The 23,102-nt window shown below is 53.4% G+C and overlaps 6 protein-coding genes across 6 annotated transcripts; 3 read left to right on the top strand and 3 right to left on the bottom strand.

Moving 5' to 3' along the window:
• Nucleotides 1–68: 68 nt before the first annotated feature.
• PG986_007788 (uncharacterized protein) lies at nucleotides 69–2,111 on the bottom strand (the record flags this gene model as incomplete). Its single annotated transcript, XM_066844010.1, has 3 exons — nucleotides 69–1,240; nucleotides 1,362–1,610; nucleotides 1,715–2,111. 3 exons carry the CDS (start codon nucleotides 2,109–2,111, stop codon nucleotides 69–71), a joined length of 1,818 nt encoding a protein of 605 aa, XP_066700122.1.
• Nucleotides 2,112–3,964: 1,853 nt separating this feature from the next.
• Nucleotides 3,965–7,323, top strand: PG986_007787 (mediator of RNA polymerase II transcription subunit 16; the record flags this gene model as incomplete). The annotated part of the gene is made up of 8 exons (XM_066844009.1): nucleotides 3,965–4,146; nucleotides 4,201–4,558; nucleotides 4,620–4,872; nucleotides 4,920–5,356; nucleotides 5,406–5,913; nucleotides 5,965–6,246; nucleotides 6,302–6,517; nucleotides 6,602–7,323. 8 exons carry the CDS (start codon nucleotides 3,965–3,967, stop codon nucleotides 7,321–7,323), a joined length of 2,958 nt encoding a protein of 985 aa, XP_066700121.1.
• A 1,830-nt stretch (nucleotides 7,324–9,153) lies between these two features.
• Nucleotides 9,154–10,259, bottom strand: PG986_007786 (Mitochondrial nicotinamide adenine dinucleotide transporter 1; the record flags this gene model as incomplete). The annotated part of the gene is made up of 2 exons (XM_066844008.1): nucleotides 9,154–9,380; nucleotides 9,413–10,259. 2 exons carry the CDS (start codon nucleotides 10,257–10,259, stop codon nucleotides 9,154–9,156), a joined length of 1,074 nt encoding a protein of 357 aa, XP_066700120.1.
• Nucleotides 10,260–11,758: 1,499 nt separating this feature from the next.
• Nucleotides 11,759–12,444, top strand: PG986_007785 (uncharacterized protein; the record flags this gene model as incomplete). Its single annotated transcript, XM_066844007.1, has 3 exons — nucleotides 11,759–11,892; nucleotides 12,045–12,207; nucleotides 12,349–12,444. Exons 1-3 carry the CDS (start codon nucleotides 11,774–11,776, stop codon nucleotides 12,442–12,444), a joined length of 378 nt encoding a protein of 125 aa, XP_066700119.1. The 5' UTR covers nucleotides 11,759–11,773.
• A 1,429-nt stretch (nucleotides 12,445–13,873) lies between these two features.
• On the bottom strand, nucleotides 13,874–15,339 carry PG986_007784 (uncharacterized protein; the record flags this gene model as incomplete). The annotated part of the gene is made up of 5 exons (XM_066844006.1): nucleotides 13,874–14,157; nucleotides 14,215–14,295; nucleotides 14,358–14,408; nucleotides 14,465–15,093; nucleotides 15,167–15,339. 5 exons carry the CDS (start codon nucleotides 15,337–15,339, stop codon nucleotides 13,874–13,876), a joined length of 1,218 nt encoding a protein of 405 aa, XP_066700118.1.
• Nucleotides 15,340–17,192: 1,853 nt separating this feature from the next.
• Nucleotides 17,193–18,535, top strand: PG986_007783 (DNA glycosylase; the record flags this gene model as incomplete). Its single annotated transcript, XM_066844005.1, has 2 exons — nucleotides 17,193–17,636; nucleotides 17,681–18,535. The coding sequence occupies 2 exons, from the start codon at nucleotides 17,193–17,195 to the stop codon at nucleotides 18,533–18,535; spliced, it is 1,299 nt and encodes a 432-aa protein (XP_066700117.1).
• Nucleotides 18,536–23,102: the final 4,567 nt, after the last annotated feature.

Genomic DNA, 23,102 nt, shown 5'->3' with positions numbered 1-23,102 from the left:
ATATATATACGCAAAGATGCAGGATAGCCTCAAGGCCAGTAGCCGAGACGATGAGCGAGCACAGCCAGTCACTCGATAAGGTTCGCCATGCCTCGTGGTTTCGAGGGAGGACTGATAGTAACCTCGGAATGCGCTGATCCCGGACGGGATGACTGGGTAGGCGTAGTCGGAGGGGATTGGTGGGCGTTGGTCTCCTGATGGAGTTGCGAGTTGACAGCGTCCTGGGCCTTCTTAGAGTCGTACTCGGAGTCAACTCGCTTTTGCCGAGTCGTTGTAGGGCGCAGGGTGAATTCGGTACGGGCGTCGTGAGGCCGGGAGTCCTTCGCTTTGTCTGAACCCGCCGAACGCTTGACCGGCAGCTTGGAAGAAGGCACGGCGGCAGCGGCCTTCGTGGCCTTGAAAGAAGCTTTGACCGTTGCTGCCGGTACTGCTGCCTTCTGTGCTGCTTTCTTGGATTGCCGAGGTTTCCTTGGCGCGGGCTTCTTCGCGCCTTTAACGGCGGGTTTGACGTCGCAAGAGGCAGCTGTCTTGGCTCCTGGGAAGAGGATCTGGCTCTGCTTTGATCGCGCGGCAGGCTTCCCAGTCGGTAGAGCGTTCCGCATCTTGGGACTAGCAGTAGGTGTGGGGATGCCCTGGACCTTCTCGATCGACTTGGGCTTGGCCTCGACCGGCGTAACAGCTCGCGATTCGCTCTTGACTGTTTCCGAGGCGGAGAGGCTCGGGGATGGAATCCTGACCTCGAGTTGGGAGCTGCGTATGCTCTTCTCGTACTTCTGGTCATCGACTTTGACATCGTCTCCGTAACTCTCATCCCAGTGTGGTAATCCAACCAAATTGGCCACATCGTCGCATTTCCCCCGTACCACAATATCCCAGCAGCCCCTCAGCTCCGCTCCAGTGGGCTCGGGATCCAAGTTAATCCACACAGCGATGCCGTCCTTGCGCTCCCTGGTGACTTTGCACATGTTCCGGACGATTTGGCGTACACCGGGGATTTTCATGCTGGTGCCCACAACAATAACCGCATCCGGCCTTGCACGCGTGTCGGCCTTGACCACGTTGGCAATGGCTTCCTCATCGGGGTTATATTCGTTGTAGAGAACCATTCTCGGGCGTAGTTTACCGATGCCATGGCTGCGTTTGCCGGCGTAGGAGGTGCGAATGGTGTCCATCTCTTCGCAGTTTTTGCAGGGGAGGCGGCTCAGGCCCACGGAAAAGAGAACCATCGAAAGGGCTGGTACTGTTGCATTTGGAGCATATCATCTGCTCGAGCGCTCCATGAAGCTGAACCGTCTTGGGCCACGGGCCTTTCTCGGGTAGGGGAATTTGAGTCGCCAGCGGCTTCATAGCAGTATCGATACCATCCACATTCTGGCTATACAGGCGTAGAAGGCGACCCTCCTCAGCCAGGGTCGCAAGCATGTGGTGGAAAGGGGTAGGCCGGGCGGTTTTGGTCTTTTGAGCCAACTCCCGAACCATGTCGTGAAAAGACGAGGTGGAATCGTCGTGCTTGTAGACCGAGGCGTCAAACAGCTGTTGGCCAGAGCCCTTGAGTTTCTGGTCTTTGCGAAGCGTCTTGAAAAGGCCGTCAGAAGAACGAAAGTCCGGAACTGTGCACGAAGAAAAACAAGTCAGCAAAGGTGTTCGTAAATGGGCTCGTGGTCGCCGCGGAACAGAGTAGTAGGGGGCGCGCGTGTGGAATGCATGCACTTACTTCCAGCGGACACGGAGATACCAGCTCCAGCAATGACGACGATCTTCTTCTTCTTGCGCAAAGACGATTTCAGTCGATCTATGAGCTCTTCGTCCTGCTGGTTGTCTGTGTAGCCGGCCTTCAGGTTCAGATGCTCCGTGGTCCGGGGCTTGCGCTCCACCTTTCGTCGCTTCGGGGGCGGTGGGCCATCTGGGTTCACGCAGATAGAATCTGCGTCCGAGGAGTTCTTCATTGGCGAGGTGCTCCCCGAGGGCGCAGTGGATATCGGCGAGAGATATCGAGCAATGGCGGCGCGAGGTATGGGAGAGAGCGACGGCGACTTGGAGAGTTCGGAAAGTGGAGAGGATGGAGGATCTGAAGAGGGAGGTTCGGATAGATCTGAAGACGAAGAGTCCATGGTGGTGGTGGTGGTAATTATTTTATGCGTGGTTGCGAGGCCGACAATGGGCCAGTTTTGGGGGGGGTTGATTGTTCTTAGGCTGACAGAGTCGAACAATCGTGCACTAGTTTCAACGGCTGCTGGAACAATCGAAGTGCGCAATAAAGAAGGGCGGGATTCACGTGGGTGCGCCGCTGGATTGAGTGTTTGTTATCCCACCGTGGTGAGGACTTAAAACGAAGGACAGGCCGGTCTTGGACAGCCGAAACCTCATTGGGTCGCGATTCTGCTGGATTGCGGAAAGAATGCACACAGTCGCGTCTCTTCTGGCGACCATGGGACACCCACGCGCATATATAATCGAGGGCGGTTGTTGTCGGAGAGAGCGTTCAGACTAAGCGACGCGAAAAGAGAGAGAGAGAGAGAGAGAGAGAGAGAGAGACGGAGACGGAGACGGAGAGTTGGAAGTTGGTGCTGAGGCTCCTTTGCTTAGGCTTAGGCTTGGTTACATAGTTTGGGGGTGCGAAGATCTGCGTGTTGTGAACATGGAGGAGGTGTAGGTGGAACCGTGGACAGCGAGCAGCCGCCGCTATGCATGGAATTGGGGGGGGGGAGGAAACTCGACTGGCATCTATTTATTGTTGACTGACTGACTGACCCCTTCTTTTTTTTTTGCTCTTCTGCCCTTCTGTGGCAGGGCTGTTCGCCGAACAATTACATAAGAGACGCTGACATTATTTATTTTGCTCCATGGCCGACCCCGTTGATCCCACGTGCTGTTCCTCCCCTATGCCTATGTGCAAAGAACCCTCGGATGGTAGGATTCACAAGAGAATGGTGCTTCCCGTACCCCAAGCCAGAGGGGGCTGTACTCAAGCCGTGGATGTACGAATCGATGAATGAACATTGATTGATAGCAGTGCAGTATTTCAGCCACAGGTCCATGAAGAAGGAGTATAAATTAGGCCGTATGTCTCTGCGCGTGTGTAGGTATTTACCCTAACGGCGGTCCAACATTGACTGAACTGGCTGCACAGTCGAGTCGGTAAAAGCAGTCCATGTATGCAGGCGGGCATCAAAGGTCAAATTGCTAGTCGGTAAGTGATCTTCACCCCATACGTTGGCTCGCTTCGCCAAGCGCCCCAAGGTTAAATGTACGAGACCCTAACAAGCATCTCATGTCCAAACCGAACACCAAACCTTCGGCAGGTGCCCTTTGCCGAGTTGGACTCTGTCAGCTGAGGCATGATGAGGCCGTCCGTCAATCTGAGAAGTGCTGAGTGCTGAGCACAGCAGCGCCGTCGTACAAGCCATGTACCTGTGAACACAATGATGCAATTTGGCGACCAGGGGAAAATCTAGATTGATATGGCCGAACCGACCGCTGGATCCGTTGCTTTGGAAACTGACCCTTAGAAGTGGGCCTCGGGGGGAAGCATGTGGCGCTGATAGGTGTCTATCCGTCTCACCCCTGCCAGCTCCATGTTCCATGTCAGAAGTGGCTTGGCCGCGCCTAACGGACTGCGATACGTACTTACCTGCCTTCCATATGTCTCTTGTCGGCAGAGAGGCCCGTGTGTTTGGTGGATCCATTCTCCTTCAGCCTTGCGCATTCATGCTCGTTGCACACCAGACAGACCTTCAAATATATCAACTTTAGACCCCGAAACCCCCTAGTTTTGGCTCATCTGTAACTCGGGTCGTACAGTCTTGCTTTTTGGATAGCCCCGGTTCTGCCAAGTGCATAGATGTATCTCCCTTAGCCACTGAAGGGCAGGGAGGCTGACCCCCAGAACAGAAGGCTGAATAAACCCAGCAGAACAACATCCGCTGCACGCTGGGTCTGAGCTGATCATATACTCGCCCGATCCATGGCTTCTGAAAAGATGCCTCTAATTCTCGATAACCCAATGGAAGGGGCGGCTATGCAGGTCGACTTGGGTGACGTGGATGACCTGTTTGGCGACTCGGTGCCCCTGAACCTGCAGGCCCGGCCCCCGACCAAGCGCTTGCTGCTTCGCCTCGACGAGCTGAGGAATCGTGGCAGTTGCCAGTATGTAGTCCCGTGTGCTGTCTCGTATCATGGCTGAAGCTGATACCTGTATAGAGGCCTGGCATGGTCCAAGTCCGGCACCATCGCCTCCATTGCTCCAGATGGTCAAGCCCTGGACCTACGCCATCTCCGCGCTCACCCCAAGGACGCAACATGGGGTCTCAGTGAGCCCACACGTTGTGCCGTCTCTCCCAGCCTTTCCGGGGGCCCTATTGTGCACGTCTCGTGGGCTCCCACGCAGTCCTCCGAGCTGGCCGTCATCGACGCTGCTGGACGGGTTCTGATACTCAACTTCAATACCAACCTCAACAAGATGTACCCGAGTCGCAAATGGGACGGAGACCCGATAGATGATCTACACGCTGTCGTGGGCACGTATTGGATGAACCCGATGCCCTCGCATAGGGGTGTGGTGAGTGAGCTCGTCTTCTGTTCGTCCAAACCCCTCGACGTGTCACTGACTGGCGTGCCAGGGTAACCCGTTGCATGCCCCTATCGTGAAAGATGGGCAGAATTACCAGATTGAGACAACGCTCGTCCACCAACATGGACCATTCCATCCGAACCCTACTAGATCTGCTTTCTTCTGTGTTACCACGAACGGATTGCTGAAGGTGTTTTGGGCACAACCAAACGGTAGAATCGACGAGACCCCTCACGAACTAGAGAGTGTCGGCTCGGCAGACGACCTTATCACACACGCTGCCATATGCTCTGACCCGAGGTGTAAGTGAACAAGGTGTCACTCCTATTAAGTTGCTAACCGAGTCCAGGGAAATGCATGTTTGTCGCTCTTGCCACGTCCTCTAAGCAGCTTCAGCTGGTTCAAATGCAACTAGACTGGGGAGCTACCGGAAACAAAGGTGCCCCTCCAGGGAATCTGCAACTTAACCCAACACTCAAGGCCAAACACGTAATAGCCTCCAGCGGGCTTCCCGGTGGAAGCAACGAAACACCTCTCGACTCGTCCATGACACAGCTGTCTCATATCAAGTTGCTGCCCAGCGCCTATGACCAAGGGACTAAGAATGTCTTCCCCCTGATCGTCTTGACAGTGCGGTCTTTTGTGCCACCTTCGGACAGCCCATATAGTCAGGAAGTGCAAAGTATCATCGACCGTTGGGAAGTTGCCTTTGACCAACCGCAAACCCTCCACCCTTCTTTCGAACAGCTGGGATCTAGAAGAAACAGTGTCGGCGCTGCGCCCCCTGTACGTCTCCCTTGTAACCGCTACGTTCACGGCGCTAACCCGCTTGCAGATGGGCCCCGGAATGAAGAGACTCGATCCTATCGTCATCAACAAAATTGTTACAGGCATTCACATGATTCGTATGGGCACGATAATAGCCTTCACGTATCACGACGGGACGACAGAGTACCGAGACCGAGGCACACTGGCCGAGACTTGGAACTCTCACAACAACTTGGACCGCATCTCTTCCGTCCATGAGGCTGGTTTTACGCAGGGCGGAGAGCCGACATGTCTACAAACAGCTATATCCCCAACACATTTCTCCGTGGTGCAGCTATGCGAGGACGGTAAGGTGAAATGGCATCCGATCCATTACACCCTCGCAGACCCCTCTGCCATGAGTGACGGTGAGACTCTTATTGCGCCATGTTCCATGATGATGAAACCTAATGGTCAAATAGCACAACAACAAGCGGTCGTCGCCGCGCTCACCATGTCCACCGCCCAGGCTGCCACGACACAAAGCAACATTGACGACATCCTTGCTGTAGCAAGATATTTTGTTGGTAGAGAGAGTAAGTCGGCCGGCACCCGATTGCAGAACTGGCCCCTAATTAATAATATAGAATTTGCCGAACAATGGATCACAGAGATGTGTCGACTGATGAGAATCTCGGTCGATTACTCGGAGGAGGCACACCATGACAGCCTGGTTCGCAACAACCTTTTGCAGCTTTGCTTGAGTACATTAAACAACCTGGGATGGAACGGAGAGTACCAACCGCGAACCTTCCGCGGCAAGCTATCCATGTTTGCTCTTCATCTACGCAATATTGTTATCCTCATCACGATTGCAAGCAACGGATCAATCCAATTGAAGAATAACACTTCGCCCCTCGACGAACCAGGTAAGTCTCACTCTCCCTTGGGCTGGCTAGACCCTTCTGACGTGGTCGACTGCAGAGGTTGTTGACGCCCTGGCTGGCTGTTGCAAATGGTCCATCGATCTCTTGTGTTGGCTGGCCGACTCGCTCTTTAATCTCTTGGACGATGCCAAGTTCCTCAGTTTCCTAGAATCGCGGCAGAGCTTTGGGGAAATGACGGCATACCTTCTCTCTAAGAACGAGGTCGCTTTGCACATGGTGCTCTCTTCGGCTATCCGGGGGGCTTCTCTCGGCCGTCTGCCGCCGCATGGCTGTGCTGCAAGGCATCTCCCAACGCGCGCTTACCTACTATGAAACGCGCAACGCCAGCGGCTCAAAGGCCGCCAACGGCCCCCGGGAACCAAGGGCAACGGGCTGCCCGCGGCCCTCCACCTGGCGTACCAGAAGATGTACCGCTACACGAACGCGTCGTTGATCAACGTGGGCGAGTTCGACAAGCTGCTCACGACGCTCGGCGCCGACATCCGTAAGCAGTACAGCGACTCCTTCGCCGAGCTGGCTAAGCGCGCAGCGTCGGCCGCGCAGCAGCCCAACAACAGCAACAACCCGCAGGCCCCGAACGCGCCCAAGTTGAGCCCCGGCGAGGAAGCGGTGAAGCGGGCGCAGACCCATTGCGAGCTGACGCTGCTGCTGGCGGGCAGCCCGCCGCCGCCCTTCCTGAACGTGGTCAACAAGTTCTTCAAGACGGACCTGGAGGAGTTCCGGACGCACACGGACCCGGCCAAGCTGTTCTTCGCGGATTACGGCATCCTCGAGGTAGACGACGATCCCCGGGCGCTGGCGGAGCGCAGGCAGAAGGGCACGAGGGTCGACTTGTTCAAGCGCGTCGAGATCTACCGGACCAAGGAGGGGTCGTCGGCAGCATCGGCGGGAGGCAGCGGCAGCGAGCAGGTGCAGTGGCGGAGATGTGTGAGATGCGCCAGCGTTATGGAGGATGTCCCGACGAACAAGCCTGGTATCACTTTTGTGCTCAGTCAGCAGAGGAACTGTTCGTGTGGTGCGCGCTTTGCACTTTTGGGAAAAGGTGAAGTTTTTGGTTAGTTGGAGAGAGGCCTTTGAATATATATTGAATTCCAAGTCGATACAAACTCTGGGTAAAGTAGAAGGGTTGGGCAAAGAAAACGGGAAGGAAAGAGAAAGAGAAGAAAAAAAACGAACCGAACAACACCGTGATCAATTGGAAGGAATAGGGGGAGTTGCTTACTCTAACCAACGTGTTCCTCTTGACGAGACCGAAGTCAACGTCCTAGTAAGCCCGAGGCTTACGTCTCCATAAGTCGTGGGCGCTCCCCCTTCACGACCTGCGGTGTGGGCTGCTCCGTGTTCTCGGCCCTTACCTCCCTTGCCTCCCACATCCTAGGAGGCAAGGGTCATCACGGCACGCGCTTGGAGCTTCACCACTCCTGACTGCACCGTCATCCCCGACCTGCAACTTCACCAGTGTAGTGTTTTTGTGTCAACGCATAGCATTAACACAAGGGACCCTGTTCGATGTCTTTGGGTTAGGAGTTGCCCACAGGCTGAACTTTTCCCATTTGAACCGATGGCCTCGCTAGAGATCTATGTTAGCAGATAATTCAAGTCTCGCACTTTTCCAATTTGACCACGGTGCTGTCTTCGGTTAGATGAGATATTCTACTGCTATTACGACCCAAGTCCCTAGGTTAACAGGTAGGTAGGTGCCTGCCTACTTTACCAACAGGGCATCTAGCTAGGGCACTCACACGTACAGCTCACTGAGGCTTGAGATCCAGCCAGTTCAATAGTAGTAGCTTGTTATAACAACGGCCGATCTACGTTGCCCCATCAAACAGCCCAGGTCACCAGGGCCTCCTCGCTGTCCTCCCACATGGTATTTCACTGGACGGGTAGCAAAATGCGACACCTGGTCGGGGAGGGCCTTCATCACCGCGAGGCAACACCTAACAGTATCTTGGCCATGCTTCCACAATACAGGAATGAATGTATCACGGCATATATGAACCCAACGCACAACCTGGAGACTGTCCATAGCTGACCTAGACATCATGACACCATGAGACTCGGTTCAATTCCTCCGGCATAGATTCCCGAGATGCTCTCCTTATCCGGTTTTCGTGAGATGCAATCTCCAACCCACCGTCGCCTGCTACTTCTCACTTATGCACTCGGCATATTCCTTCACACCAAAGACCACCTGCCAGGAGCATGGCTCTCTGTTCTGCTTCCCTGCCGAGTCCACAGCTAGAAGAGGTTTAAAGACAAAAGGAAACGAGGGGGGAAGGGGATGGAGCGGCCACACATTCGCCCACTCTCTACCGTCTTCTCGTGTCATCATGATGAATATTCTCATTTACTTGAAGGTAGATATCTAACATAACAATTCTGAGATAGACAGGATGATTCCTCCCACGATGTGGAGTACAAGGAGCAGCCACTGCTGCTTCCTATACCAACCCGGTACCATGCGCCGCCCCAATGTTCCCAAGCATCTCCCTCCGAGTGACCTGTGTGTATAATGAAATATTTGGATTTTCCAAGCCGGCCGTATATGTCCACCCATGCTATAGGGGTATCCTATCTTCCAAACCCATCCATACCGAAACTATGCTGTCTAATTATTGTTCGCTTTCCTTTCGGCAACATACAGAACTACAGTGTACGGTATTGGCATTGGGACAAAAAAGGGTGCCCATTGCCATACGGAAGAAGCATCCAAAAGAGAAGGAAGGACTGGAGGATAGGATCAAAGTGGACAAGCACTTGCATACGGACCAACCGCAGGAATATGAGGGAATAATTGCTGAAATAAAAGTCGCTTACACAAATTCACAAACACCTGTTCACCTTCTCTATGCTACCATGCCGTAACGTACAGCTGCCTCGATCTATTCAGGGCTCCATAACTAAAGCTCTCTTTCGCTGACCCTCGCTCTTTTCGTGGTGCAATGTCTTCATCACGAACTCGTAAGTCATCATCGTTACTGTCGCAGCGGGGACGGCGCGCGCCATGTTGACACCCATGCCCGCGTAGAAGGCTCCTGCCCCCTCTTCCACCAAGATGGTGCGAAAAGTCTTGACGATGCCTCTATATTTCGGCTCCGGAATTCCATCAGGGCCTGCCTTCCCCCACTAGCAGTCTCGGAAACACCTAGACCCTGCAGGTATTCTATCCCCGGGGTTGGCCTTCGTTGTGTCTGCAGCCTTGTGCGTATAACTTCGTGGGGATAGGTCGCAGAGCTGGCCATGATTTTCGACATTATCGAAGCCATCAAAACGCCAAACCACTGGTCTTTGAAGCTATCATTCGTCTCGCCCATTCCTTGGCCGGTGAATTTCTTGCGCAGGAACTCGTATGCCGGGAACTGCACTGCAACATGTGTAAGGCCCAGCAGAGCGGGCGCGAGTCCTGAATAGAAGGACCTGAATCCCTCCGTGGAATACATTTTGCGAGCGGCATCTAGCGTCGAGTGATAATGCCAGGGAGAACTGGTGGGTTTCGGCTGCCTGCTGCTGCCCGATTGGGACATGAGCCTCGTCTTGATAACCCATATTGGGTTGGTCACGATGGTGCTGCTTGCACCCGCGATTATGGAGGAGCAGAAGTTGACAGCGATCGGGTTTCGAACCTCTGCCTTCTTGGTAAGGTAGTCTTTGCTTTCGTTGTAGACGGTGAACCATACGGCCCATGTCGGTAGATAGCCTAGCACGATTGGCCCTAGACCTCGATACATGCCGCGCAAACCCTCCTGCTTCCAGATAACCCTTGCTGTGCCGACTAGACCATTGTATATCCTAGGGTGGTGGCCTCCTTTCGACTTGGACATGGCGACAAAGCCGCCTTGGGCCTGGAGCTTGGTTTTGATCACATCGAGGGGGCAGGTGGCCACGCCAGCCGTGAAGCCACCGATGGCGCCTGATAGGGCATTGAACTGCGTGTCGGAGGCATTAATCGTCCAATTCTGCAACAGAGTCAGATCACGGCGGTCCAAAGCCATGGCCGGCGAACCTGCTGTAGGCTGGAAGTTCGATGTAGCGGAAGAGAACAAAATCCCATACTCTGTTTGACCGGGCTCGGGGCGGCGACGGTGCGGCGTGTGCGGGGGATGAAGCCCACACCAGTCCGCTTCGACAGGAAAGTTACCGTGTGACGAAGGCCATTGGCGAAGTGACGGGAGGAGCTGGCTGCACTGCGAAACGTCGGCGAGCGCGTTGCGAGGCGGGAACAGAGAGTGAGGGGGGAAAGTTGGCGGTGGTGGTTGTTGGAGTAGTAGCGCAGGTGAACTGGGTAAGGCAATTGACGGTCGAGTAGAAAGTGCGGAGCGCAACTTCGACTACTGGGCTGGAAGAAGCAGTCCGGACTCGCTCGCGCTTGCTTCTGAGGTAATCGCCAGCACTTTCCCGGCTCTTTTCTGCACCGCTATAAAGTCGATACCAGGGTACCTGATGTATGTATCCAATGTGCGTGCCGGCAGGTTGCGGCGATTACCGGAACGTGCGTGCGACAGTCGAGGAGAATGGCAGGAACGAAAAAGAAAGGGTTAAAAAAAGGACGATTTACTGAATCAGGAGAAGTAGACTTGACGACTGTCGGGCTGTTTTCTAATTTAGCTAGGCTGGTGAGAATTGGTGTTTTCCCAGAGGCGGAGGATTTATTAGGTAAAAAGGCAATCAATCCAAATCCAATCTATCTTACCAGATGGCCAGTTAAGCTTTGGTTTTATCTTGATTCATCTCCATCGGTTGTTCAGCTGGTTGCTGCATACCGAGGTATGTATACATCAATACGACTAATACTATGAATTCACATAGCCCATAGCCCGCACGAGGGCAGGTCCAGGTCTGTGTAGGCAAGTGACCTCATCGTGCAACGGCTCCGCTATCTCATCAAAAAAAAAAAAAAAAAAAAAAAGTCGCATAGCGAATAGTACCTGGTAGCATTGGCAGCATTGGTAGCAACCGGCAAAATTGGCATTACTGGCAGGGACCCGACTTGCTGGTCTTTTCTCTCCGTGCTTACCTCACCCGGGTCGCCAGTGGCGCAGTGCGATAATGGAATAATGCAGTATTCACCGCAGTGCGAGATAATCGCATTATACGGAATATGGATGATAACGGCATACAGAGTACCACTTGGACCTCTTGGTCCTTCCAACCATTCATTCGATGAGCTCCGGACAACGAGGAATAGTCATTATGCAGTATTCTTTTCTGATTTACTTTTAACAATGTCATATAACATAAAACTGAAGCGATATGCACCCAAATCCTTACCTGCTACTAATCAACACCCGACATGCATCTCGGCTACTGGGCTTCAACTGAACTCTGAAAGGACCCCGCCATCCGCCCGCCAGCTGGCAGCATCGCCCAGCACTCAATTTGCGGATCCCCGACTACCCGTAGAAGCTTTGATACGACGCTGCGATTTTGAAGGACCTACAATATCACTCACTCGAACGACGAGACATCAATTCACCCCAACCAAACCATCCCCCCGCCTACCGCCATCATGTCTGCCTACCCGAGTCTCGCGCCTTTTGTCATGAAGCGCCCCTGGTTGCGCAACATGCTCAAGCCCGTCGCCAACTGGTACTCCAACGCCGCCGGCTACCGCCAGCTCGGCCTCAGGTGCGTCCTTTCTACCGAATTCCTCCCCCAATCCGCACCCGCCAATTGAGATCGCCCGCAATGCGCAATCGATGCTGGGACTCGAAAAAGAAATGAGGAGGAACGAGTGGGACACGCTTTGCTGACTACGGGAAATCTTGGGATTGGAACAGGGCCGATGATTTGATCCTCGAGGAGGACGAGCAGGTCCTCAAGGCTCTCAAGCGCCTCCCGCCTCAGGAGGCCTACGACCGCGTCTACCGACTCCGCCGTGCGGTGCAGTGCTCCGTTACCGCCAAGATCCTGCCCAAGGACCAGTGGACCAAGCCCGAGGAGGTGAGACTCGCCCCCTACTATTCCCCTTCTTTCGGGGGATCCGGCAGCAAGTTCAGAACGAGATACCCCCCATTGGAACAGATTGGGCAATTCGGAGGATAGAGAGGGTTCACCAGCATGCTAATTTGGCTCAATTCACAGGACAAGCCGTACCTGAAGCCCCTCATTGAGCAGCTCAAGGCCGAGGAGAAGGAGAAGGAGGACCTCGACTCCCTGACCATCATCAAGAACCACTAAGTCAAACTACGGCCGCCCAGATTTGCAGCGTGTCCAAGGAAGATAGAAGTGGGTTGGAATCCAGCCAGCACCTTGGGATGGGCCCGAGAGAAGATGTAGACTAAACACAGAGAAGCGAGCAAGCAAGCTTTGTACAATAGGCCGGAAATAGAGAACCTACCCGTGACGACATCCAAAACGCCGTTTTTGTCTCGCAAAACACTCCGCAGAAGAAATCCGCAGAAGGAGCTTGCCTGGGTGTGCTATGAGACCGCGCCTTTGGCAGCTGTGGAAGGTGGACGAGGAGAGCTATATACATCAATAGACTGCTTCAACTCCCTCCCTATTCATTCGCATGCGGATATACTCATCTCGCCCCTCAAACCACTCCTATTTGGCTTCCTGCAAACCCTGGGCCTGAAATCGCAAAGCCTAACCAATGGATATGCGTCCTCGTTTGGCATAATGGACATTCTGATGTTAGGGATGTGAGTATTAACCGAAACATGCTATTGTAGAGTCAGAACCCTGTCACCCCGTCTGGAAGACAACTGGTAACCTCCAAACAATCGTGCCAGAACAAGCATTGTCAGATAGTATACAGAAGCAGCAAGACAATGGCAATATTGGTATAATTAGTCTCACCCTGTCTCTCTGTCACATGCGTCTCCCAATGCGTAGTTGGGTTGGCCTGGATTTCCACCGTCCGCCGTATCCTATATACGCCCATGCTCCTCCTCCCATTGCCTCTCACTTTCTCCCTTTCTAGGGCCGAAGGAGAGGCAAGTTTCTCGCAAAGCAAAGTTCAACCAATACACCATGAATAGTAGTAATATACCGCGACCACCACCACCCTCCCAAAATACATGTGCCATTTCGCGCCACCCCTCCCCCCCTTCCAGATCCAAAAAGACACACACAAAACTCTGTTGCTGTATGATATAGCCAAACTCTATCGGATAGCTTTGTTTGTAGCCCCAAACGACCTGTGAGTGCTCACCCCTGGCGCATACAGGAGCGCACCAGGCACATGGAGAAAAAGACAAATCTAATGCGCTTCGGTCTCGGCCGATGAAGAAAACAAAGTGACTTGGCAGATGGGTGTGAAAGATCGACTCATCAGATTTGAGAGCTTGGAGTCGTGGTCATCGACCAGTCAACACAAGAGCGACCATCTTCCCAGTCCAGCTTCATAACCACTGTGGACCAGATTCCAGGTGGTGACAGCGGTTGGAATGAAAACAGAATGCAGTGAGTGCTTCCCCCAACTCCTCTTGGGCTCGACCGCCGATGTGGGTTGCCGAATGCTGAATAGTAGGCGTAGATATGTTGTATGCGTGGATCATAAAGCTTTCGTACAGTAATTACGTTTCCTGTTCTGTCCCCAATCGGACAAACAGGAAGTATAGGATAAGACAAGAAATAGTACAGAAGCAATGGCAGCTCCCGTTTATGCATTACCGGGCTTTTCATCGGTATCAATATGCCAGACGACGTAATTCGGCAGGCCGTAAACTCCATAGCCCGCGCGCTTCGCCATCTTAGCAAAGCCTTCGGTTTCCGCTTGGTTCTCGAAGGCATAGCAAGGGAAGTTGATGCCCGACCGGTGGACATCAGCCTTGACAAGAATGCTGACACCACCGACGCCATCGAGCTCAATTTCGTCGTCCTTGTTGTTTCGCCAGTCGCCCATTTTGGCCATGTACTTTCGTCCAGTGTCGTACTGCTTATAACCTACGAAACACAGCGATTAGCCATATGACGTATCATCTTTCGTACGATATATCTTACCTTCGGCGAGCACGACGTTCTTATCCAAACTGGAAGCAAGCTTCAAGGCCTTCTCGGATTCAACCCAGGAGTTGTAGTCGACTGTGTGATAGTAGGTTAGCCGACTGTTTCAGCCTCATTTTCTTTTCCCCAGCTGGACTTACATCGTCCTTCGATGTCCTCCCTTTTCTCGTTATAGCGGTGGAACCAGATGTCTGAAACATGTTAGCTTCTTTAACCTAACCTGCATGGGGGTCGTGAGTAGACGTACTCGGTACAATAATGTCTCGATCGTGCGCAATGAAATCCTCCAGAATCTTCTCAGGGCTGTCGACGATATCAACATCGCGCCAGTAGACCCAGGAATGGTTGGCTTTGAGGGTAGCCGAGAGGAGATAGTTCCTGGCCTTACCCATGGCCTTGCGCCGCGGGCCTTGGGCTTCGAAACCATGTCTGTCGTCGACATTCTGGCTGAGGTGAGAGCCGAAATCTTTCTCAACGACCACGGCGCTGTTGAAGGGAACCTTATCCGGGCGCTCCTGGATGCGCTTCAATTCCATAGCCAGAACTCCGAGGGTATCATCGGTCGAATCGCCCACAAGGAAACCCAGATCAATCAAGTGGTGGGGATACGTCAGCTCAGCGATGAGCTCAAAGTATTTAGACAGATATGGAGCAGCATCCTTGAGAGGGGTGAGGATGAGAACGCGCTCCTCGTTTGCGGCCCCATTTCGCGTGGACTTGATGGGGTTCAGGTTGACGTGCTCGATTGTAGAGGAGTTGATTTCTATCGGGGCGTGGTGGTTGAAGATTACGGGAGTTTGCATATGCGCATGCCAAGCATGATGTTCATTCGCAGACATGTCCATGGGCGGTTTCGAAGGGCCCCAGCAGTAGAAGCTATCGCGAAAAGGTGTCAAGTCAGCCATGGGGGGTTCAGCGTGTTGTTGACCAGCTGTCGGGATTGTGTTACCTTTGCATCTCATTGGCGCCCGTCCTGATGCCGCGCCATAGTAATAAGATGATGCCCGCGAGAGCGACCGAGACGAGGAAACGCGTCTTGGTCAGGAACACCCATATCGCTCTCGTTGGAGGTAATTGGGACTTTGCGGATTTCCAAGTGATGCCACCTTTGGGGAGAAGCATGGTGGGCGGACTCTTAAGGGTGGCCTTCCGACACGACCCTTAGCCTATCGAAACGCGAATTCTGGAAAGGAGGGAAGGTCGTCGAATCGGACGACTGTCGATCGAAAGGGGGAGGCTCGATTCGAGCCGGCGCGACCTTTTTGTCGGTGTCGATATGTAATGCAAGTAGGTATGCGAGAGAGTGTGGTGTATGGGAGCCGTCCAGTATTGTCGTTGAGCAAGAACTTCGTTTTTCAGGGGATAAATGTCCAAGCTGAATAGAAGGGTCGGATGGGTTGTGAGACTAGGGACAGACAGCACCTGGTTTAGGCCTTGGCCTTTGGCTGCTAACCCTCTAGGGAGGAAGGAAACGGGGAATACGAGTGAATGACCGGGATTACGCGCGGGCAGCCCAGTGTTACATGTATTCTGCCAGATGGGTGTCCCGATTGATCAGTTGCACGCACTCCTCCTCCGGCCGCGCAGAGGGATACCGAAAGTTGAAATTGTCTTTAGGTACTTACCTACCCAAGCTGTAATGATATTGATGAATTGAAGCAAGCAAAGAGACCGAGAGACGAGGTGTCTTGGTCGCCAAGAGCAAGAATAGAAGCGCAATTAAGAGAGAGAAAGAGACAAACAGCCAGTGTATAGGTGGCCTATTTGCAATTGCACCAGAGGCTGTGAAGATAGGTCAATCAATACATAGGTAGGCAGGCAAGTAGAGTTCGTGAACAACCAATCCCTCAACTCCCTCCTCCACTGCGAGGCCCCGGTCCACACGTACCTATTACTATTAGGTGTTAGGCGCATTAGAGCAGTGCGTAGAATAATCTCGAGGGGCCTAAAGGTTGAGCCTTGGCGCCAGGGATTTCGAGATTGAAGGTCTAACTTTGCGGGCAAGATTAAAGATAGATTGGGATGGGGACATTACGGGCTCAATCCACTAATGCAAATGCACCAGCGACCTGGTGTCGTATGCACCCTAATCAACTCCAGTTTCCTCCGCGCCTTCCAGGTCTCGCAAGTCGGTTGGGTACAGACAGTCTTACTACGACATAGCACAGCGGCACGGCGAGGGCAGAACACATCAAATTACTGTTTGTTGTTGTCTGTTTCTATTGATTTAATGAATGCGGTCGAGCCAGGTCACCACTGTACCTACATGGAGTATGAGGTACATTTGATGTAAGTAATGCCTGCCAAGTCAGGTCGTGCGTTGGATGCATTGATCCAATCGAACGCGATGGCCTTGGTATGGGGAAGATTCAGCGAGTTCCTCTACAGAGGGCAGCAAGTTTTGATTGGGTGGCGCAACAGAGAGAAGAAAAAAAACCACCTAGAGCCGGAGGTAACAGAGCCAAAATAAGGTAACAACACCGAGGCACATACACGTACGCATAAAGGAGAGAGGGCAATAATCTTCTTTGGGTCTTTGACCACTGGGCTATTTTTTTTTTTTTTTTTTTGCAAGGACATCGCTGTTTTCCAGCCACAGAAACAAAAATAAACGATCAAAAGGTGGACAGGACCAGAAGGGACAGGTTGGCCTGACCTCGAGCAGCAGTCGATTTAGTGCCTGACTCCCGTTCTGCCGTCAATTGAATGGTGGTTCGGATGAGCCTTGACCTGCCCCAAGCTGTGACGATCTCGCTAGGCAGACATCGGACAAGATCTGCTGACAAAGCAGTGCGTAAATGACATCTTCAAGTTCTGACACAAACAATCCCCAGATGCTAGGTACGCATATAGACTCCCGGTATAGAGGATTACATGCGATGTTGGTATTGATGGTCTTTCAATGTGACATGCCGGTCTAATTCTTGACAAAATCTTGACATTGAAAGCGTCTACGCTACCTGGCTTCATACCTAATGGTTGTTAGCCGCATCACCTCCAACGCACGCACCAGAACGTCATTGAGTATCGCGACTTACAACGCCCAATCGATCGCCGGAAGTCTCTCGTCACCCAGCTTTGAGCACTTACAAGGTCAGAGGGAGCTTCGCTATAGCCGACCAGGCGGTGCGCCATTTGAGAAGCTGGCAATCCGAGTGCATCCCGCTCCAGTCACTCTTGTTGGACCTCGTGTACTCCGGGGTCGACTTACAGCTTCCACGACTCTCCAGGGCGTTTCAACAACTCAAAGGATGTCAACACGCAGGTCTGCTAGGCTCAGCGCAGTTGCTGAAGCTAAAGCTTTGGCTGAAACTGTAGCGCCGCCCCCGATCGTTACTCAAAAGTCACGCAAGAGAAAGGCCGCAGCGGGCCCTTCCGCGGGAACGGAAGGTGGAGGAAGCCCGACAGCTACCCCGGAGGTGGCCGCTCCGTCCACGCCAAACAAGCGGCAGACAAAGGCTAGAATAGCAAAGCCTCCCCAGCGACCCCTACTCCAAGCAATGCCAAACTACTCGGTGAACCGGCTGTCCTTGGAACCACCCCCAAGCCCAAGCCTGCCGCCGTACGACGGCTTGCTGATCCAAATGCAACAAACGCGACCCTCTTATCCCCGGAGACATCCCGGGTCGTCGCCTCAAAAGAGGTGGAGTTCCTCTCGCCCACAAAATCCAGCGGCGTGAAAGCCACTACCGCCAACATTCTGGACGAGGCCTGCACACACCTCATCAAGACCGACCCGCGGATGGAGCCGCTGATCAAGGCCAACCACTGCCGAGTCTTCAGCCCCGAAGGGCTCGCCGAGAAGATCGACCCCTTCGAGTCGCTCTGCAGCGGCATCATCTCCCAGCAGGTCTCGGGCGCCGCCGCCAAAGCAATCAAGCAGCGGTTCGTGGACCTCTTTGGCGGCGATACGTCGTCCCCATCGGACGCCAATACCCAGAACACCACAACGATGGCAGGCGGCCGCCGCCGGTTCCCGCACCCGTCGCAGGTGGCCGCGACCAAGCTCGAGACGCTCCGCACGGCGGGGCTCTCGCAGCGCAAGGCCGAATACGTCCAGGGCCTGGCCGAGAAGTTCGCCGCCGGCGAGCTGAGCGCGCAGATGCTGGCCGACGCGCCCTACGAGGAGGTCCTGGAGAAGCTGACGGCGGTCCGCGGGCTGGGCCGCTGGAGCGTCGAAATGTTTGCGTGCTTCGCGCTCAAGCGCATGGACGTCTTCTCGGTCGGCGACCTGGGCGTCCAGCGCGGCATGGCGGCCTTCGTGGGGCGCGACATCGCCAAGCTGAAGGCGTCCAAGGGGGCAAGTGGAAGTACATGAGCGAGAAGGAGATGGAGGAGATCGCGGCGAGGTTTGCTCCCTACCGCAGTGTGTTCATGTGGTACATGTGGCGAGTCGAGGAGACGGATGTTAGCACTATGGAATAGAGGGACAGAGGCACGCGGATTTACAGTGGCCAACACTCTAGCTTTCGCGCCTTGTGTTTAGCTGGGCATCCATCAATTCCAGGCTCTCTACATGATACTAGGTACACTATACGATTTGAGCCGAGGCAACGCTCTGCTTTAAGTTTCCTACTATCTACTGAGTATGGCTCCCATAGTACCGTGCTACGAAGCTTGCCAAGTCATGTAAGAAGGAACTGCAGTGGCATCCAGCTGCCAGCCGTCTTGTGCGACTCTACAATACACCACGCGTGCCTGCTGTGGCTGTACTCCGATCGGAGACATTGCTGGTCGATGCGAAGGCAATGCGGCGTTGTTTGTTTAATGGGGTCGAGTAAGGTTCTGTTTTCCACTGTTCGGAGGACGGCCCAGCTGTGCATATGTTGATTTCACAGCCCATGACACCACAGGAGCCAGTGACGCGACTACGTGATCCGCTCACTTCAATTGACTGGTCTGTGAGCGGCTGGGGACCTACCACAGATATACGATACGCTCCTCGCTGTGTTTGCTCACAGAGCGCACGCATATTTACCTACCTCATTTGCCACTTGTTTGCCTATCGGGAGGCAGCCTGGTAGCGCGGGGGAAGTGGCAGTGTTCGGTAATATGCCTCGCTTCTGCATGGCCGACATAACAAGCTTTGGGATCGGTTAAGAAGTTGCACAGCATGCCGAGATTCAGGTTTGTGTTGTGGTTGTCGCCAGGACCAACCAGTACCTAGAGGATCGACCAGTAACCGACGCAGCAGCAGCAAAAAAGGAGTCTGCTAGCAAGCAATTTGCATGGCGACTTTACAGATGTAGATACAGATCCGTCCTGGCTGTCAGCACAGCCTCCGGAAAGCCCACATGCGCCGACCGAGCGGCGGTGATGACGGTGGGCCGCAGCGGGACTTCCAGGTGCAGTTCATAGCGCTCTCTACCCACGAACGTATGTTGTAAAATGGTACTCATATAAAGAGCCATGTCTGGCCTGAAGGTGATTGGCAGTTCGGATATAATTGGAATTATGACAGAAATACCCGGAAAATAGACTCCCAATGCGTAAACATATTTTGCAGGTATGGCTTCACCCCTCCCGCAGTCACGCAGCTTGGCTTTGTTGGTAAACATCGGCTTGTCTGGCTGGGCCGCCAAGGCTGGAATGGAAAGTCGGAATGGATGACGTCGGGTAGCCAGGAAGCCCCTTGACTAGGGAGACAAAAACGGGGACGCCGCGAGTTTGAGAAAGAAACACTTGCTTCTTATTAGATAAAAATAAAGAATGTCAAACTCGTCCGAATCTGAGCCTGTGCTAAAGAGACGCCGCCCGCAACCTATTTTCAGGGAAGGCTGGGCCGGCCATTTGGGTTCTTGCTAAGACAGGGGAAGTTTGTTTGACATGCTGTCGCAAGTGTTTGGGGTTTTGACTTATTCCACGATGATCTGGCTTTGTTGGCTAAAAAGTGTCGTCAGTCAACAGGGAATGACCAACCCCCTGTAATATGTATAACGCACCGAATCGTTATGACAAGATCTCGCAAAAAAGCTTATTTGGTAGAATTTCGTAAGACGCTGTGCTGGGTGGCTTACCTACTTCCTACCCAGACAGACAGGTAGAACAGACTCGTGCCGACTTGCTGCGTGATGTGTGAGACCTCGTGTTCGTGCCACACTTCAGGCGGCTTGCAAGGGAGATGCATTACCTACCGGAATAGGCAAGAGCTAACTGGCGTGCAGGTGTTGCCACTGGCTGAAAACGAAGACTTGTCGTACGCCGACTTTAGTTGGTCGATAGCTCGTGTGGTGAGAGGTCGGGCGCGAATAACCTCTCCACGATTGCCGACCGATCCGCCATTTCATTCGTACCTACGGATGCATTCTATTCTAACTCGATGAGAACAAAGACGGGGAGTCGGGTTCGCGACGACAAATATTCGATCCGGAGTATGGGACAGGCTCTCAGACAGTCACGTCCGTGTTTTGATTGCCACAATGCATGCATAATAGACATCATAGAGTGAGTCGAGCCGAGCCATTTGGCAAAGGCTTGGCATTGACATTTGGCAGTTGGCAAAGCATATCTATCTCTTGCTTTCGGCTGTTGGAGATGCATCTGTAATGTACCGCACACAAAAGATCAGAAAGATACCATCCCGTCGCCTGAATGTATCGGATTGAGGACGGCTTAATCAAGTGAAGACAAACTGGCAGAGCAGGTTGCCTCGTTGCCAGCCAACGCAGACCCAAGGACGGGAGGCTATCCTTGGACGCTACTGCAGCTAACCCATGTCATTGAACATCCCCATCTCGTTACCAGAGGCCAGCGGAGCGAGATGGACGTAGGCTCTGGGCTCTCGCCCAGCCACGAGCTAGAGAAGGCTAGACTCGGGCTATATCTGTAGCACTATGGTGATGATCGACGAGTTCCTCCGTCCATGTTGCCCTGAACGCGCGAGAACAAATCTTGATTCAATTGTGGACTTTGTGTACGCATTTTGGATAGTGTCGAGCGCGAGCTGCCAGGCTAGAGATATGTTATGGAGAAGATGCATTACCGGTAACGGGAGGGAAAAAGGGGTGGAGCTGGTTGATTGATGCATAGCCGGGGCTCATATTAGCTAGCTTTGATAGCCGCCACGCCGCATACCACCTCCAGAGGCCCCTAAGCACGTCAATGGCTCGAAATGGTCCAACCTGTGGCCGGGACGTGGATCTTCGTCAGGCACTGGTTGGTGTTGGTGTCTTGCGAGAAGGAAACCCAGGAGGCAGGGAGGATGTGCTGTCGTCATCCAGACCGACGGCTTCAATGCATTCTTCTTCTTCTTCTTTTTCTTTCTTCCACCAACTAGTAAGAGGCCACTTTTTTACGGCACAGGCTGCTGGGAAACGCCAAGCTTTCTCGATATCGGTTCCTCCAAAGCACCGATTGTGTATCAGCAAATACGAACATGTGGGCTGGGCGGGCAAAGAGATCGTATGTGAACAGGTCTCTGGCCCAAGCAAAGAGCATCCCAAACATCTTCTTTGAATGCAAGCATGCCTCCATCCACCCACGCTTGGCAACATGGTCTTGACCAGATTGGAAAATCCTGCATGTGACGTTTACGCGGCAGAGCAGGATGGCTCGGCAGGTGGGGTTTTGACTGGCTGAGGTGGGATATCAGTGCAGCAAGCCACTGCAACGGAGATTGATACCGGTGGCATGTACGGGAAATGGGCTTCTCGCCATAATCTCTGCTGCTAGCCTACAGTATGCTAGCCGCAGTCGATCGTTGCTACGCTACAGAGTATCCCAAGCGGAGTAATGGCAGGCAAGCCAGCGCAAAGCCTCCAAGCTTCGTTTCCTCCAGATAAAGAAGATACAGCAGGTAGGTAGGCATCGTGTCCAAAGATGATGATAGATGGTAGTAGTTATACCTATGTAGTGACGGAGGGGGGAGACAAGCTGTGAGGAGTCGATTCCGGCAGGAACCGACCACCCTATGTAGGTATTTTCCCGGAATAGCAACCGTCCAAATGGCCTTGCTTCTTACATAAGGAGGTGGGTGTTGCAGATTGACGAATGGACGAAAGGCAAAGAGCGCAGACGAGCGAAAGCAGGACGAACGACACCCATTTGAGCGGCAATCAGAACGGACGGAACGAGGTCTTCCCAGCCAGTACGAGATTGTTAGGTGGATTGAGAAAAAACAAGGCCAATTGAAACACGGCGAGCGGGGGCGCATCTGGTCCGGCCAGTCGATCCTCGAGCCAGGAGCTGGCAATTGCGCTGCTCTTCTGCTGATGGTAGGCAGGGAAAACGACCGACGCGGCGATACCATCCAACTTCTGGAAAGTATCGGCAGGGGGTCTAGGGGGTGAGCAGAGTGAAGGAGAGCGAGCGATAAGTGAGTGCGGCCGAAGCTGCTGTTCGATGGGTCGTCGATGGATGTACCATTACTTGGACGGCGCCCCCAGCAACATGGAACCTAGCAACCCTCTCTAACAGACTCCGCTATTTAACATCAGCATGTAATGTATGTCTGTATGTACCTACCCAGACGAGACGGGGGTCGGGGATGCAAGAAGAAGTAATCTCGCCAATTGCAGATGTTGATATGAAAGCTGCGACACTGTGGGAGACCAACACACACACACACACACACACACACACCAGAGCACACGCCCCCGGGCAGGCCTGTTGACTCGACTGCTTCGGCCTTGGCTGTTTGGTTCCTCCAGCCCAGCCCAATGCTTGCCTCCAAAGATGGATTGATGGCCGCCGATACAGTAAAACCGAGCGATTCGTTTTTCTTGCCTCTTTTTAAGCTCGCAGGATGTCGCTGCGCCACCAAACCGCCGTTTTCTGTTGGTCGTTGCAAAACGAACACTGGAGGCTTGTCGGGCCTGCTAATACGACCGCCTGGTGTCAAATCTCGTACAAAGAAAATGCTCCTAGGTGGGCTCGGCAGGATATGT

The sequence above is a fragment of the Apiospora aurea genome, assembly GCF_038362705.1.
Source record: "Apiospora aurea strain CBS 24483 chromosome Unknown utg000005l_segment0_segment0, whole genome shotgun sequence".
NCBI classification, from domain to species: domain Eukaryota; kingdom Fungi; phylum Ascomycota; class Sordariomycetes; order Amphisphaeriales; family Apiosporaceae; genus Apiospora; species Apiospora aurea.
The sequence above is the reverse complement of the archived record's forward strand: the minus strand, read 5'-3'. Positions and strand labels throughout refer to the sequence as shown.